Here is an 18,137-nt window from a genome sequence, read left to right on the forward strand (position 1 = left end):
CAGGAGCATTTTCTTCTGTGTCCTGTTAACATTATGACAGCTAAATAGGTTAAGAATCCTCCTGGCACCACCTAGTACTTAGGTCGTAGTCATGTTTCTCTGGGATCCAGTCCAGGACGATACACTGCAATTTGTGTGTCCTTGAATCTTCTTTAATCTGCAGCTCTCCCTTTTTTTATGGTACTAACTAGCTAAAGACACCATGCGAGTCGACAGTCCCAGCACCTGGGTTTCTCCGAGTGTTGCTGGTGGTGTTCCGTAGCTTGTTCTTCTAGTCTCTGTACTTTGTGTATATTTTTATTAGATTCCAGTTAACATTTTTGGCTAGGATTCCTCGGAAATAATATTGTCATTTCACACTGTATCTCATCAGGAGAAAAATAGTATGTGTTTGTCCCACCATTTATAGTGCTAATAACATTGATTATTAGCACTCTGTTTCCTCCAGTGTAAAGTTTAAATTGTTTCAGTCCTTGTGAGTAAAATGTTGTCTTCGTGGTATTACTTTGGTACCCCACAGATGTCCGATTCCTTATTAATCTTTCCTTTGATGATTAAAACACTGATTAATAATCATTGCCTGAATCAGTAATTTCATGAGAAGTTGCAAAATGATCGTTTTCTTATTCTGTCATTCTACATACATTTACAATTGGCATTTTTCAATAAAAGGAGTTTTCCCTCTTCAGTTGGAGCTGTTTGTCTCCCCCGAACAACAGATCATTCTTTAAAGCAGGGGGAAAAAAATTGTTTTCTCTCCTACACCCTGCCCCAGACCAATGGTTTCAAGGAAGGGGTTGACGTATGGCACCTCGCTGAAATGTAGTACGTTGATCTTATTCAGTTGCACATGTTGTACACTTTCCAATATGGTATCCTCTTTAAATTCATGGGTTAAACAGAAATTGTGTGTGTAAGGATGTTGAGTTTCCAAACAAGTTTTTTTTTGTTTATGTGTTTCTCAAGTTAGGTTTTTCTTATAATTATACTGTGGTCAAATAATGTGACCTCTGTTAAATTAAGATGTTTTTTTTTTTTCTTTAAGTAATCTCTATACCCAGTGTGGTTCTTGAACTCCCAACCCTTAGATCAAGAGTCACGTGCTCTATCAACTGAGCTAGCTAGATGCCCCCATTAAATTGAGTTTTAAAGATTCTTGAAATGGGGGCGCCTGGGTGGCACAGCGGTTAAGCATCTGCCTTCGGCTCAGGGCGTGATCCCAGCGTTATGGGATCGAGCCCCACATCAGGCTCCTCCACTATGAGCCTGCTTCTTCCTCTCCCACTCCCCCTGCCTGTGTTCCCTCTCTCGCTGGCGGTCTCTATCTCTGTCAAATAAATAAATAAAATCTTTAAAAAACAAAAAAAAGATTCTTGAAATGGCTTATATAACCTAACATGATCGATTTTTTAATAAATGTTTCATGTGATTTTGAAAAGGATACTATTCTATTAAATCAAATTTGTTAATATTATTTGAAACATGCATATCCTTATTTTTGGCCTGCTTGATGTATTAGTTATTTAGAGGGATTTGTTAAAAACCTCCCGTTAGGATCATAAATTTTTCCATTTGTACTCATATTTTTCAGAGTTTGCTTTATATATTTTTGAGGCTATGTTTTTATGTTTATATAGCTTCATGATTGTTAAATTATCTAATTGGATGGCTCCTTTTATTAGTAACAAAATCTTCTTGTCCCTTTTAAATGTTGTTCATTTAAAATATGTGACATTAGTATTTAATTGCAGCAGCCTACTGATTGGCATTTTCCTGATATATTTTCTTATTTACTAATTTTAAAACTTTTGTGTTGTTTTGTTTTAGGCATGTGTCTTATAAGCAGTATAATGGCAGAATTTTAAGCCAATTTGAGAATCTCTTGTCTTTTAGTAGGTAAGTTTATATTTACTCTGATAACACATTCATATTTACTTCTTTTTTTATTTTTTTAAGCTTTTTATTTTATTTTTTTAGAGCGAGGGTGGGAGTAGGGGCAGAGGGAGAGGGAGAGAGAATCTCAAGCAGGTTCTGTGCCCAGGGCGGAGCCTGACACAGGGGTCGATCTCACAACCCTGAGATCATGACCTGAGCTGAAACCAACTAAGCCACCCATGGGCCTCCATTTATATTTACTTCTGACATCTTTTGTGTTTTCTATTTGCCATGCATTTTTTTCTGCTTTTTTTCTCTTCTCCTATCCCCTATTGATTTGATAGCTTGCTTTGTTTCTTTTTTTTCTCAATCAGTATGGAAGATATATATAATCCATATTGATTAATTCAATGGTCCTTCTAAAGGTTAATGTACATTCTTAAATGAATTTTTTTTGCACAGTCTTAAAGTTTGTCATTCTCTCCTTGTTCCTCCTGAATTAGGTAAGAATATTAACATATTTTAATTTTGTGAAAATCTTTTTACAGCAACCATGTCATTTTTATATAGTATTTTAGATGTTTCACTTTTTCTGACCGCATTAAAGAAATTATTTTTGTTCTTGTTCTTCTCCCTCTCTCTCTTTGTTTTACTACCTGTATTAGTTTTTACTATCTTTTAATTATCTCCTTGCTTCTGTTTGTTTCTTTCATGCCATTCCTTCCTCCTGAGTTCGTTTTTCTACATACTAAAATATATTCCTTTCGTACTTTCAGCTAAAGTTTGTGGACTTTGTAAGTCCTAGTCTGTTTGAAAGTGTCTTTATTTCACCTTCAATTTACTTGATCTCTAAAATACATCTATAAAATAGGTACAGTAAAACCAGCTGGCCCACTATATAGAATTATTGGGGGGAAACATAATATTTGTTGTGAATATTTCATAAGTTTTTATATTTATCTGTATGTGTGTGTGTGTGTGTGTGTGTGTATACAATTACTATATTTTGAGTGAATTTTTAAAATCATTCCTTACTATGTTGAGATAATATTCACTAAAATAAGAGAATAGTACTGAATAGAAATATCACGAATTGTACATGGTCATACTTCGGGAGAAGAACAAGGATAAGATGAAACTCAGAATCCTGACTGCTGTCTTAGGGTTGCTACTACTCTGTGGAACTTTGAGATATGCAAGCATAAAATTCAATTTTTTGGCTTTATTTTTATGTATTTACAAAGATAACACATGAATAGCATGGAAAATCCAAATGATACAAAGAGAAAAAAAAAGAAAGAAGAAATCTTCTGAAATCCCACAGATTAGAAACCATTAACATACTGGGACACATCCTTCTAGCAATCTGGCTCAGCGTATGTGACTCTGTGGGTTTATAGATAATTATCTTTTCATTTTTCAAAAGGACTCACAGCACATAAGCAGTTTCACAATTGCATTTTTCATTCAGTAATGTATCAAGGGAACGTGTAAGTTCCACTGCCTTTCCCCCTCACACATACTGAGTATTGTCACGTTTTTTTCCTTGAATTTGCTGGTTTGCAATTTTTGTCAGTATTTCTGCTTGTGAGTTTGAATAGCTTTTATTTTATGATCATTTGTAGTTCTCTTGAGACTTTCTCTTTTGGCCATTTATTCTCTTGTATTATTCATCTTGTTCTTAATTTGTATGAAGTCTTTTTTTATTGGGTTTACAAATCTTTGTCATAAAATTTCAGGTGTCTTTTTCCTGTTTTTTTTTTTTAACTTTCAACCTCATTTGTGCTTTTTATTGTTGTTTGTTTTTTCAGTGTTTTGTTTGTTTTTATTTTTTTGCTTTCCAATTTTGTTCAAGAAATTTTTGAAATTTTTATTTCATCAAAATTTCCTTTATAGGTCCTATGTTATTTCCTTACAGTTGAGTAATTGAAAGGTCTTCCCCACTTCAAAACTATTAAAATATTCATCCGTTATTTTCTAGTGCTTTGAAAGGTTCCTGTTTCCCCCACTTGACTCTTCAATCCACTGGAAGAATGTTTTGTGTAAGTAGTGATGTATGTCGGTGCCTCCCTGTTTTTCATGTCTTGCTCTGGTTTTCAAACTTGACTAGTAAAAACCAAGATACGAACATACTGAATCATGACGGGAAGTGAGATTTGCCTCACTGCTTCTCTTCTCACTGTTTATTAATGTGCCTGGGGTATTTGTGAATAGAGATGAAGGTTCAAAGGGGAAGGGTGGGTTGGGAAGTCCGCAGTCACACGCCAGGGTTGCCTGCTGTGAATGCAGGTGTGGACAGAGAATTAAAGAGAGGATACCAGCACAGCGTCTCTTAGAAATTTTGTGTTTCCCGTATTTTAGTGATCCCTGAGTTCTTATTCAGGGAAGTGAAACTGGTAGGGTGACCGAAGACACCGGGTGGTGTGAGAACTTAGATGTATGTGTTAAGCCTTGAATACCAAGTGCTTTTTCCATGATGAAGCCATGAACTCTCTGAATTCTGTGGACTAGTGGTAACTTTTTTAACTTTTTATCTCAGTATCTGTTTCTAATTCAGAAAGAAATTGGAGGAGGTGGGCTTGCTTCTTTCCCTTTCTTTGACCTCTGATCCCCTGACCCATAAGTAAATGCTGTTAAGTTTCTTCTCTATCTTGCAGAAATTTCAAGCATTATTTTTGACTGCTACGTACCACTGAATGTCCAGTTGGTGAAATTGAAGGTCTTTCACTCAGAAGAAATAAATCAGTAAGAAGGTAAGAAATAGAAATATATTTATGGCTTTGAAATATATTTTTCTTTAAGTGATAAGAATTCATGAAGATTTTTTTTTTTAGAATGACTCCTTTGACAATAAAAATCAATTTAGAGAACACAAACAGGAAAGAATAGCTGCCCAGGAGGGAACACAGCTGGCGATGACAGACTCTATTTATTGAACACTTAATAGCCAGCTGCATGTTTTGTACACCTTATCCCCCATTTACACGTCCCGACAGCTTCAGTGTAGAGATGTGGAAACTGAGGCTCTGGGAGATGAAGAACATACCTGCTTGCCCTGTTTGTTGAAGGTCAGAGCTGGGGCGTGGACTGTGGTCTCTGCCTTTAGAGCCACCTGTGTTGTGGGTAATCTAAAGTCTGTCTGGCCGGTCCTCGAAAGACCTGTCCCCGTTTTTGGACTAGAGAGTTCTTCTTCTCCTTGCTGCTGCATTATTTTCTTTGGGCCCACAGGCAGTAGACCTCACAACCACAGTCTCCTTTTCACTTTTAGAAACCATGGCTTATAAAACACACGTAGGATAACTCTCGTAATAAGATCTGCTGTTTTGAGTCCTTCCCATTGTTGAAGAGTAACGGGGCCTTCGCCGTCTGTATGCAACTACAAAGGCTGCTCCTCACCCAGGGTACTTTCCTTCTGTTTGCCCGAAGTTTATCATAATGTACTGATTTGTTAGAATGCGACGTAAAACTGCGCCTGACGACTGTTGTAATAAACATACAAGCTGTCGTTGGCCGAGTAAATTGAGCGCCCTAAGGTTGTGCGGTGTCTAGTAGCCAGATGAGGAGAACATGTAAGAAGAGCTTAGTTACTTCTCTAATCCTTTCCCTAGGTCTCCTCTGTTTCAGGTTTCTCCAGGAGCTAGCTGGCTGTGTAAGGCTAGTAAGGGGGAGGGCGGAGGAAGGGGTGGGATGGACAGACCTACCTCTTATCCTTATACAACTAGAAATAGCATAACAGACAAGTCTCTGTTCATTGCACCCCCGCTGTAGATCTCTCTCTGTCTTGCACTTTGACTGTTGTGAGAAAAACTTTGCCCACAAGGTCATAGAATGTAAATGGAGAGGCAAGACACATATACACAAAACTGAACTGGAGACTTTGCCAGAACATTCCATTATATTGTGTAACTTCAAGTATAGAAAGCACTAGAGAAAGGAAATATTACCGTGACCAGAACTAATCAGAGCAAGAGAGGACAAGGAGTCTTGAGATCCTGTCATCTTCATAGTTTTAAGAAGCAGAAGTCGGGGCACCTGGGTGGCTCAGTGGGTTAAGCATCTGCCTTCGGCTCAGGTCATGATCCCAGGTCCTGGGATAGAGCCCCATGTCAGGCTCCCTGCTCAGTGGGGAGTCCACTTCTCCTTCTCTGTGCGCACACTCACTCTCTCTCAAATAAATAAATAAAGTCTTTAAAAAAAAATGCAGAAGAGCTGTGTGTCCAGAGACCCAAGATTGACCTAAAGTAGAACGCTTCGGAGGCCAGCGTTCCCATATAATGACATTAATGTACACCCCCCATAATAGGTTCTGGCTTCCCAGGAGCACTCCCCCCAGGTGACTGTGGGTGAAAGGACACCGTCAGAGCCTCCTCAGCCTGCCCCTCACGTTGGCCTGTCCCTTCCGTCCCTTAGCGTTTCATGTAAACAGTCTGGCATGTTTCCCCGTTGCCTTGGAATTGCTTTCTCCTGTCTCCTTCCTCTGGTCTTCGTAGCGCCTGGTGTAGCCTGTGGGTCGGGAAGATCTAGGAAACACTTAGTATGTGTTTGTCTTTAGATCGTGGTACCAGGAAGGCCCTGCGGGATCCTGAATTGTAAACCAGCCTCGTCCTTGGGATCTTGCGCAGAGCTGAGGCCGCGCTGCGGGCTGAGTGCTCTGTGTCCCCTCCTCTGCTCTCGTCTCAGCTGGGGGTCTGTGTAAAAGCACGTGTTCTTGGAGGTTCCGTCCCATGATTCTGATCTGGTGCAGGGTTTCTGAATAGATTAGAATGGGAAACGCATGAACACTCAGGACTCGGGACAGGCCTTTGAGTTAAGTGCTTGCTATCCAGACTGAGCCCTGAGTTCAGCCAGTGCAGTGAAAGGGGAGCTGAGATGCGTTTTGGGCAAGTAGAAGCTCCCTCACAGTGTTGAGTTATCCCGTTTGTGTCTGGAGGACTTGCCTCTCAGGTGAGGAGTCTGCTTTCCTCTCATCTCACGTGAATAATTGTAGCTACTGGGTCTTCCTTATTCCGGATTTGCTAGAATCCACATCCGATCACACAACTGAGAAAGACCCTTGGTTTATTGGGACGTTTATATCTCCTTGCATTAATTTTTCTTTACTTCTTTTCCATAGCAGTGAAGAAGAAATGCAGCTTTCTGTTTTGGGTTTTGGCTTTTTTTTCATTGCAGGTTTATTTGTTAACTGCCATTACTCATCTCTCTCTGTCCCTCTGGACATCCAGGAAAAAATCACATTTCAACAGTTATTTAAATCAAACAAAAAATATTAATTTTCCCAAAGTAACGAAGGATATGTTTTTAACCTGATCTTGATGTAAAAAGCTGAAATGGGCTCTTGGTCGTTGGTATCCATTTGCTTATAGTTACATGAAATTAAGTAGGTTTGGGTCAGGATTCTTGGTTTTGCTTGGGAACTTTTATTGTCCCAACTCTTTGACTTTAAGGAGACAATCAGATCTCATTTAATAATGTGTGTTGGGTCTTTGCTAAATCTTCCAGAACCTGAGGCGTGCGTGCTTCTGAGCTGCTGTGGATGGCCCTGGCCCTGTTGACCACCCTTCCGAGTAGGATGTCACTGAGGTCCCTCAAATGGAGCCTCCTGCTGCTGTCACTCCTGAGTTTCCTGGTCATGTGGTACCTCAGCCTGCCCCACTACAACGTGATAGAGCGCGTAAACTGGATGTACTTCTATGAGTATGAGCCAGTTTACAGGCAAGACTTCCGCTTCACGCTTCGAGAGCATTCAAACTGCTCTCATCAAAACCCATTTCTGGTCATCCTGGTGACCTCACACCCTTCAGATGTGAAAGCCAGACAGGCCATTAGAGTTACTTGGGGTGAAAAAAAGTCTTGGTGGGGATATGAGGTTCTTACATTTTTCTTACTAGGCCAACAGGCCGAAAAGGAAGACAAAATGTTAGCGTTGTCCTTAGAGGATGAACACCTTCTTTATGGTGACATAATACGACAGGATTTTTTAGACACGTACAATAATCTGACCTTGAAAACAATTATGGCATTCAGGTGGGTAACTGAGTTTTGCCCCAATGCCAAGTACATCATGAAGACAGACACTGATGTTTTCATCAATACTGGCAACTTAGTGAAGTACCTTTTAAATGTAAACCACTCAGAGAAGTTTTTCACAGGTTATCCTCTGATCGATAACTATTCCTATAGAGGATTTTACCAGAAAGCCCATATTTCATACCAGGAGTATCCCTTCAAGGTGTTTCCTCCCTACTGCAGTGGGTTGGGTTATATAATGTCCAGAGATTTGGTGCCAAGAATCTATGAAATGATGAGTCACGTAAAACCCATCAAGTTTGAAGATGTTTATGTTGGGATCTGTTTGAATTTATTAAAGGTGGACATCCATATTCCAGAAGACACAAACCTTTTCTTTTTATATAGGATCCATTTGGATGTCTGTCAACTCAGACGTGTGATTGCAGCTCATGGCTTTTCTTCCAAGGAAATTATCACATTTTGGCAGGTTATGCTGAGGAATACCACATGCCATTATTAATTTGACAAAAGCCTAGAGAAAGATACTTTGTGGAAAGTATTAAAATTAAAATCTCCAATGGAAAACTCATGGGAAGGTCACTGTGTTGACTTACACTGAACTGAGACTCGTGAAGTGCCCATGGACTGGGGACTGGGGGTCACACTTGTGATTTATTTAGACAGAAATCAAGTTAGGCCCTTCAAAGGTGATAGAGGAATTAAACATCTTATAAAGGAGTTGGGAGATTTTTGTTAATAAAACTAATAGGACCAAACTATTTGAACATGCCATTCTAGAAACTAGAACTTGTTAAAGGGTTTCATCGAATTAAAAGCTCATTAGTCCATAACAACAAAACAATGTAGAGTTCTATTCATTGAACAGTCTAGTCAGGTAAAGGGTTTGTGTATATCTGACATGGGTTACCAGGTTTTAAAAATACATAGTTCTGTGTAAAAAACTAAAGTTATACTCAGAAAAATTTCATCCGTTTCGGTCATTCAGAAAGTACTTCAAGATGTTACAACATTTCACAGTTATGAATTACTGTTTAATATTACTTAGGACTTTCTGGTGTTTGAATGTTATGGTTGTTTCAATACCGTATAAAGAGAATAGTGAATCACCCTTTACATTTGAACTTTTTTCCGGTTACTTCACTGGTGAGTTTATTATTTGATAGCTCCATTAATGTAAAGTCATTGGTCGTTATTGCATATCAGTAATCTCTTGGACTTTGATAAATATTTTACTGTGGTAATATAGAGAAGAATTAAAACAAGAAGATCTGAATTATTGTCTTGTTTTTAAACATAGAATTCCCAGTGTGTTTATGTCACTACATCTGCCTCATTTTTCCACTTGAAAACTGGGAATAATATGGAATGCCAGGCAGCATGTTTCCTTTTGGAAAGGACTCTGAAGACGAAAAAGGAAAGAGAGAATCCAATGGCCAGGATATTATGAATGTTGTTATTAATCTGTTCCATGTGTGTTCTCATTAACAATCAATTTGAGAATAAAGAGGGAAAAAACATGCTGCTGCTGTTATTACTAGTTTCACATCAAAAGGAAAGCCCTAATATGCGGTCAAAGATCATAACTGAATTCCATGTCACGTAGAAGCACATTACTTTGTAAGAGTGGTGATGGAGGTCACCTCTGACCTACCGGTAGGTCAAAGAACAAGACTCCTTGCCCCGTATTCTTGGGGTTGTGCAATTTCCCATTGTGGCCCATATGGGACAAGTGATTCCTTTTTTCTGGATGACAGGTTGGCAAAAGATCAAATCCATTGGCAGAAAATACAAACTTGAAAATATGTAGTTAGGTCTAGTAATACTCAAATATTTATAATTCTGTAAGAAATGCTTAATTTCAATTAGACCTATTTTATTTTTCTAAAGATACATTTATTTGAGAGAGAGAGAGAGTCGGGGGAATGGGCAGAGGGAGAGGGAGAGAGAATCCTAAACAGAGACTCCCCTGCTGAGCTTGAAGCCTGACTCGGGGCTGGATCCCATGACCCTGACATCATGACCTGAGCTGCAATCAAAAATTGAGCTACCCTAGGGTCCAGCCATTGCACTACTGGGTATTTACCCCAAAGATACAGACGTAGTGAAGAGAAGGGCCATATGCACCCCAATGTTCATAGCAGCATTGTCCACAATAGCTAAATCATGGAAGCAGCCGAGATGCCCTTCAACAGATGACTGGATTAAGAAGATGTGGTCCATATATACACTGGACTATTACTTAGCCATCAAAAAGAACAATTTCACAACATTTGCAGCAACATGGACGGGACTGGAGGAGATAATGCTAAGCAAAATAAGTCAGGCAGAGAAAGACAATTATCATATGGTTTCACTCATTTATGGAACATAAGAAGTAGGAAGACCAGTAGGAGAAGAAAGGGAAGAAGGAAGGGGGGTAAACAGAAGGGGGAATGAACCATGAGAGACTATGGACTCTGGGAAACAAACCGAGGGCGTCAGAGGGGAGGGAGGTGGGGGAATGGGATAGACCGGTGATGGGTATTAAGGAGGGCACGTATTGCATGGTGCACTGGGTGTTATATGCAAGTAATGAATCATGGAACTTTACATCAAAAACTTGGGATGTACTGTATGGTGATTAACATAATAAAAAATTATTATAAAAAAAAAGAAAAGGCATCACTGGGCTTGCCCAAAATAAAATATATGGATGCTGGAAAAAAAAAAAAGTTGGATGTTTAACTGACTAAGCCACCCAGGTGTCCCCAGTTTGAACTATTTTAATGTGTGATTCACTATAAGATGGTTATTTCCATTTTCCTGGTTTCAGACCTGATAGTTACAATAAAATCAATTAAATGAAAAAGTCTATGGAATCAATGTATGCCCTTGCTAATCCCCACTCATAGAGGAGTCGCTTTAAGACAGATGGTGGTTATTTTTGTGGTATGATTAGATTGGTTTTGTTGAAGTTTATATTGACGTTGGGGAAGCTAAAAGAATTTCTTAAGAGAGAACTTTTAAATAATTTCCCTTTAAAACAAAAGTCACAACTAAAATGTGAATAATTGCTAAATTTCAGAAGATTGTTTCTTTTCAACTAGAAATTGATGCCTAAAAGATCTCTAAAAAGTTAAATGATTATGAAAAACAAGCAGCTGGGTCATTATGTTTTTTTGTTTTTAACTACATTTTTCTTAATAGTCTAAACTTACAGGAGTAAATATCAGCTGTTATTAAAATCTTGGCCTCTTGATGTTTAACCAAATAGCATTTTTTATTTTAACTCATAACACAGTTTAATGCTGGAGGCTCACCTGAGACCGATTCTCTGCCGCCTGTCACAGCCCCGCCATCCCCACGGCCGTCACACTCTGCCTCACTCATCTGCTTTGCTTGCCCACAGCACGGAGTTTGTGACTCCTAGCACATTAGCTTCTGCCAGATTATGCTGCAAGAATAACTAGATCTCAGGGTGACATTGGCCATGTTTTCTTTTCATGCACATCGCATGCCACTGGTTGCCGGCACTGGCCACGACCTGCTGCTTCTGTCTTCTCATCTCGGGATCCCCACCGCAGGGCATGCCCTGTCTAGAATATGCCATTCTTATAGAGGCAAGGAAAAAAGAGCTGGCAAAACATATTGGCACACATTTATATATGTCTCCACTGACCAAAGCAAATCCCATGCCAGGGCTAGTGCCAGTAGCAGTGGGGGTGGTGTATTCTTACAGGAAAGAGCGCAAGTCATGGGGTGGCAAGCAGGAACGTGCTGTATGGGATGGGGTACAGTGATAGGATCTGGCACGCTTAGTGTGTGAAAGGGAGAGGGGGCTCAGGGAGCTGCAGTTGTGAGTCTGGCCTGAGTGGATCAGGAGTTTTCTGGCTCACGTGGAGCTGGTGTTTTGATCCCTTGCCTGAGCTGGCTACCCTTTCACCCCTGTTAATCTTTCCCTGGCTCCACCCTCAGTGCGCTGGGCATTATCGTGTTCCCAGCAACTCCCCTGGTGCACAGCACCCGGAGCTGAGCTATTTATAACAAGAGTATTTCTGAGCATGAGGTTGAGGACAAAACCCTTCTCTCTTGCAGTCTGGTAGGCGGTTGTTGCAGGATGGAGGGAGAGAAAGAGGAGTTAGAAGGGGTCCAGGGGCGCCTGGGTGGCATAGTGGTTGGGCGTCTGCCTTCGGCTCAGGGCGTGATCCCGGCGTTATGGGATCGAGCCCCACATCAGGCTTCTCCGCTATGAGCCTGCTTCTTCCTCTCCCACTCCCCCTGCTTGTGTTCCCTCTCTCACTGGCTGTCTCTATCTCTGTCAAATAAATAAATTTAAAAATCTTCAAAAAAAAAAAAAAAAGAAGGGGGCCAGATTTCAGTGGAGGGGGGGATGAATATGTGGCAGGTCCATCCTGGTATCTTTGGGGTTGTTCCATCCTTTAATCCATTGGGAATTGATCTTCATATTAAGCCAACTTCTCTGAATTTTGTGTGAGCTGAGACTAACTCTAATTGGGAATCCCCTCACACTCTCCATCAGCTCCTTGGTTGTCCCAGTGTGGTTAATATGGGAGTAAATCTTCAAGGAGTCCATCACAAAAGGTGGCATATGTTGATGGTGTTGGTAGGAGATGGAGGTTAGCAAGGCCCTGAAAGCCAAGGGGAGATTTGAGTGGGCAATCCCTTGACAGAATTTGTGCCCAAGGGAAGGGCCAACTCATGGGTCTTGTAAGGACAAAGAAGGGCCCAACAAGGATAGATACCATCACTCTGTATTTAAGGTAAGTGACGGAGGCACAATACTTGGACTTAGTCTTTGAGTCCTGGGTATGGTCAACACAGCCAGGGGTAGTAGTTAATGGGGTCCACACAATTTTCAAAATTTCAAAAGCTGAGAGGAATCCATATGCTTACTTAAGGTTGCCCAAGCTAATGAAAATATTTCCATTTAATCAGCTGCGACAGTAGCCACGATCAGCTTATACTAAACCGAAGCTTAATTGGGGGTTAATTTTGTGTGATTAATAAAATGGAGAAACTAAGTTATAATTTCGTGAGTGCAAAGTCATGAATGATAGTTCATTGAGGGCAAACAGATCTTTGCCAAGAAAAGACTTGGGAACTCTTGTTCTCTGATATGCAGGCATGTAACTTGTCCAAGGTCATTGTCAAGCCAGGAATAGAAAGTTCCAGGTCCAGCTACACTGCTCTTTCCTTGCTGGTATTGAGTTTGGTTAAAGCACATTCCTCAGTGGAAGTGCAGAAATTTCTAAAAAGGATTGTGCCTGACTCAGGGGTGAGAGGAATTTGGAGGTGCGAGGCTGTAGTCTCCAAAGGATTTAAGGAAATGTGTTGCCACCAGGTGTCTTGGGGAAGTCATGCAGGCTGCAGAATAAGACGCCAGTGGGCAGTGGCCAATCGAGCATGACCGGTTCCTGTAGCCAGGCCCCAGCAAGAGAAGACATCCTACAAAGCTGGCTGCACAGGCGTTCAAAATAAATGTGTGTCCTCAGTGCATATGGTCGGGGTGGGGTGTTCACTTACGGAAATCCCCTGGGCTGTGTACGAGGCAGGGATGGCAATTTCAGGTTTCCAGAAGGGGACAAGGGTCAAGACCAGAGCAATAGCTACAAATAGGGTCTGGGTCTTTGTGCCACCGGCTTCTGCTTGTTTCTTAAAATTTCAGTGAAGAGTCATCAATTACCCAGGAAAAAAAACACAGCAAAATATCTGTTGCAACCCTCGAGTCACCTGCCACGGGGAATATATTAATTTGCAGTTTCAGACCCCAGTGCCGGAAACACTAAAGTGGGTTCTCTTCTTCTTCAGGAAGCCTGAGCCCGGTTGCCTGGGTTTTGACTTAAGGCTTCTATAATTACTAGCTCTGTGGCCACTGGTGCGTCACTTCACCTTTTTTGTGCCTCAGTTTCTTTACCTACAAAAAAGAGGAAATGACCTACCTCATAGGTTGTTGGCACACGGTAAATGCTATATAACTATGAGCTGGTTTTTGTGTTGTTGATGAAAAGCTGCATTTGGACTTCGAAAGTAGTAGAATTTGTCATGGAGTGCCTCCCCTGTGGCTGGTTAGGGAAGCAACTGTAAGTCAACTGAATGTAGCAAGGGATGCTGCATGTCCTCTGAGACTAGGTCAAAAGAAGCCTTACGGCTTTGCCTTGATCTCTTGGAATGGACGCTTCTGTAAGAAGTCCCACCGCTCTGAGGCCGCCACACGAAGAGAAGCCAAGCTAGCCCCGGGCAAGGCCAGGTGGAGAGAGAAGAGATGCCCGGCCAGCTCCCGTGCTCCTGCCCAGCCAGCCGAAGCACCGGACATGTGAGTAAAGAACTCATTTTGGAGTTGAGCCTTCCGACAACTCCAGACCTCAAGCGAGAGCCCCCCAACTGATCTCCATCAACCCACAGGACCATGAGAATTCCTAAATTTTGTTTTAAGCTATCAAGCTTTGCAGTGCTTTGTCATGCATAGATCATTAAAACATCTCTCCTCAAGAAAATTTCCCATCATCTGTAGTCCTCTGTTAGGGACCGAATGTTTGTGTCCCTCCAAACTTCTTATGTTGAAATCTAATCCCCATTGTGATGGTATTAGGAGGTGGGGCCTTTGGGAGTTAACTGGGTCATGAGGGTAGAGACTTCATGAATGGGATTAATGCCCTTATAAAAAGAGGTCAGAGAGTTGGTCTACATTTTTCCACCTTACAAGGATGCAACAAATTTGTCATCTGTAACCAGGAAGGGGGCCCCACAGAACCCGACTGTGCTCAGACTTGCTGCTTCTTCGACTGCGACAAATACTTCCTCTTGTTCCTAAGCCACCCAGTCTGTGGTACTTTGCTCCAGCCGCCCTCACAGACCCTCCACAGGCCCCGGGCCAACCCTTCCCTCCACACATCTGGCTGTTTCTCCACACTCGCAAGCCTTCACGCCTGTTTTAGGTCATTAATGAATAATTTAAAAAATGTTCTCAATTCAGTCCTCGTTATGTTTTACTGCTGCCTTTTAGACTGCGTGGCAGGCAGGGTGGAGGTGAGCGCGCTTAACATTTTCCCCTTAAGGAAGCCCATTCGAGACGTTTCCCACATACAAAGAAATCAACTTCTCTCAAGATACGTTATGGCATTCTCTTAAAAGTTCGGAGCAGCTGCAGTGACAATTTTATTTTTGGGGAGAGAATATCCAAGCCGACTCCCACTGCTGAGCCGGATGCTGGGGCTTGACCGCATAACCCATGAGATCGGGACCTGAGCTCAAACCAGTTTCAGTCACTTACCAGCCGAGCCAGCCGGGCGCCTCTCTAGCGGTGACTCTAAACGCCGCTCTCGCCCTCACTACAGATGCGGAACCTACGCAGAAGCCAGCAGGATGACACTGTGCCAAGATGCGAACAAGAAGTGCCCCTCAGGCACTTTTTCCTGTGTAAAGTACCTTGTGTTACTTCATTTTCAACAAGGATAAATTATTTTATGTTTAACACATACATTAATAAATTTAGTTAAAGGTGAAAAGCAGGGTCCACCGTCCCGGGGAAAGGCTGGCGGGGACACGGCCCAGCCTGCCCGGTCTCCCGCCTTCTCCCGCGCCGCCAGAGGGGCGCCCACCACGGGGGCCACAGCGTGCGAACCAGCCCCAGCCCGCGGGACCCCCGGGACGTCGGGGGGGGGGCTCCTCCTTAACAAAAGACAAAGGAGAAAGGCTCTTTTTGCTTGGTCGGATGCTCTGTCTACAGAGCTGGGACCCAGAGCTTCCCCGTGGATCCCAGCAAGTGACAAGCCCGACGATCAGGGTCGCGGACGAGGTCACGAGCCGGGGCAGCCCTGAGACCGCTCGCTTCTAGACCCTTTGTACGGGAAGTAACGGCCGCGGTGAGGCCAGCGGTCCGTGGCACGACGGAGCGCATCCAACTGTGGGGTGTCCCGCAAGCGCGCTCCCTGTCCGGGTGGGGCTGCCCCGGGGGGTGGGGAGATGTGAGGAAGTGACTCAGACCTGCTCTGGTGTGCGACCCGGGAGCTGGCGGGTGTGGGACGGATCCGGCCGGAGAACGGTGCCCGCCCGTGAGCGGCCGGCGCGGACGCAGAGGACAGTGGCGCAAAGAGGCCACGCCTGCTCTGTTCCTCGCCGCCAGGGCCTGTCTTCATTCAGGGCGGGGGCTGCGGTTCCCTCTGCCGGGAGCGGAGACCCAAGAGCCCACCCCTCTCACCAGCGGGACCGGGGCTTCTTCCTCGGCTGAGAGGAGACGTCAGGGCCCCACTTGCTTGCCTTTTAAGGTTTGCTCCCTGACTGTTGTCAGAGAAGGTTTGTTTTATGAGCTCGGCACGAAGTAGTTTCGGGGCCTGATGGTAACAACACTCGCTATGTCCTCTTCATAAAGGAGAACCTGGAAAATCTCTGGCTGTTGAAGTCACGGTGAAGTGACTGGGGCTCGGGACACAGGTCTCAGTTCTTCCTGCCTCAAGGCTGCTGTAATTACTTAATTCCAAATGAAGTGTCTCAAGGTTTCAGGATAGTTGAAAACCTATAAATAGTGATTAATTTGATATTCTAAGGTCAAGTGATAATTAGCCTTATCTCTTCGCTCAATGAGTAGTAGGAGAGTAACTTAACCTCGCTTTTGTTACTAAAACTCTTTTGATTTGTAACTAAAAGTAAATTTTTAAAAAGCATTAAATTTGTAGAAGTGGCATGTTGTATTTCTCAGTCTTAAATTTGAAAGCAGGGAGAGGGGGCATTATTGCTTTACCTGCCAAATAACCTATTTTCTAGAAACTTATAGAAATTTCTGAGAAATGTGTCATCAGCTAACTCCACCTACGTGGTTAGTACAAGTCACCATGTTAGTACAATGTGACCCAAGCCATGAGGATTCCGCCCTCTTAAGATCCCAGCACCCTGGAGACAGTCCAGTGGTCTACTTCACACTGCCTGGGCAATGGCAGTCCTTCTCAAAAAATTTAGAATGAAGGCTAAGCAACGCAAACTAAGAATGAGCATTATCTCCAACTAAGGAGATAAAAATCTGGGATATTTTGCTATTAGCTGTTTTTTTTTTCTTTTAAAATCAGATTTCATTTTTTAGAGCAGTTTTAAATTCACAGCTAAATTGAGAGGAAGGCACAGCAACCTCCCATGTGCTCTTTTGCCCCCACACGTGCACAGCCTCTTCTACTACCAGCACTCCTCAGCAGAGTGGTGCATTTATTACGGTGGCTAACACCACAGTGACACATCATTATCACCCAAAGTCCACAGTTCTCATTGGACTCTTGGTGGACTCTCAGTGAAGCTAAGACTGTAATCTTTGGGGAGAGCTTCAGAAATGGAGTCTAGGGCTCATGGAAGGGCAGTAGCTTAAGGAAACAGAAAAAATGCCCACGTTCAAATAGACCCTTAGCCAGGGCCAGTGCCCTTTTTCCATGGCTGGTCTAGGGCCAGGCTGGTAGCCCTGAGACTCTATAGGCTTCATTCAGAGCTTGCAAGAGACAGCAAGGATCCCCGTGGGTGCCAACCCCAGACTGGCCTCCTTACCGGCAGGAGATAGAGGCCAAGAGGGTAAAGGGTTGACATCTGGAGTCAGAAGATCTTGATGGGGCACCTAGCACCTTTGGGAAGTTCCAGACCTAGCACCTTCAGGATGGTTCCAGACCACAAATGTGTCAGTTTATTCTTCTTATTGCGGAGAATTCTTCTGTTATATAAATAAACAGCAATTTGTTTATCCATTTTGATTGTTTCTGTTTGGGGCTATTATGAATAAGACTGCTATGAAGATCCTTGTACAGGTTTTTTTTGTGTGTTACTTGTTTTTGTTTCTCTTGTGTAAACACATAGGAATGGAATTGCTGGGACATTGGGTAGATGTGTGTATAACTTTATTATAAAATGCCAAATAGTTCTCAAAAGTATATCATTGTACATTCCTACACATTTTTTTTTTCTTTTATGGTTCATGCTTTTTGTGCCCCACCCAAGAAATCTTTACCTACACCAAAGTCAGGGAGATTTTCTCTTATATTTTCTTCTAGAAGCTTTGTGAGTTTAGTTTTAGATTTAGGTCTGTAATCCATCTCTAATTTAAATTTTTAATCAGAGTAAGAAAGGGTTTGAAGTTCATTTTTTCCATATAAACACCCAGTTGTCTCAGCAACATTAAAAAAAAAGAAAAGACTTGCTCCATTAGGGGGTGCTTAGTCCATTTACATTTAATGGATTTATTGATATGACTGGGTTTAAGTATA

General features: G+C 42.4%; 1 protein-coding gene and 1 long non-coding RNA gene across 40 annotated transcripts in view; one reads left to right on the forward strand and one right to left on the reverse strand.

Annotated features, from left to right (window-relative positions):
- B3GALNT1 (beta-1,3-N-acetylgalactosaminyltransferase 1 (globoside blood group)) overlaps nt 1-9,422 on the forward strand; it is a 24,019-nt gene extending 14,597 nt beyond the window's left edge. For 37 of the 38 annotated variants that reach the window (XM_048216204.2, XM_026497415.4, XM_026497410.4 and 34 more), the window contains 4 exons: nt 1,828-1,896; nt 3,857-3,917; nt 4,533-4,628; nt 7,375-9,422. In XM_048216204.2, coding sequence (XP_048072161.1) covers nt 7,409-8,404 — 996 coding nt within the window. In that variant the 5' untranslated portion in view covers nt 1,828-1,896; nt 3,857-3,917; nt 4,533-4,628; nt 7,375-7,408 and the 3' untranslated portion in view covers nt 8,405-9,422. The remainder of the gene's footprint in view (nt 1-1,827; nt 1,897-3,856; nt 3,918-4,532; nt 4,629-7,374) is intronic. The other variant, XM_057316076.1, reaches the window with a different exon arrangement.
- LOC123000942 (uncharacterized) overlaps nt 1-16,474 on the reverse strand; it is a 22,778-nt gene extending 6,304 nt beyond the window's left edge. The window contains exons 1-3 of one of the 2 annotated variants that reach the window (XR_006409357.3): nt 15,889-16,474; nt 15,176-15,317; nt 11,205-11,338 (exon numbers count right to left, since the gene is read on the reverse strand). This is a non-coding gene — a long non-coding RNA (uncharacterized LOC123000942). Of the gene's footprint in view, nt 1-11,204; nt 15,318-15,888 lie in introns of both variants that reach the window. The other variant, XR_008960689.1, reaches the window with a different exon arrangement.
- Nucleotides 16,475-18,137: the final 1,663 nt, after the last annotated feature.

The sequence above is a fragment of the Ursus arctos genome, unplaced genomic scaffold (assembly GCF_023065955.2).
Source record: "Ursus arctos isolate Adak ecotype North America unplaced genomic scaffold, UrsArc2.0 scaffold_20, whole genome shotgun sequence".
In the NCBI taxonomy this organism is placed as follows: domain Eukaryota; kingdom Metazoa; phylum Chordata; class Mammalia; order Carnivora; family Ursidae; genus Ursus; species Ursus arctos.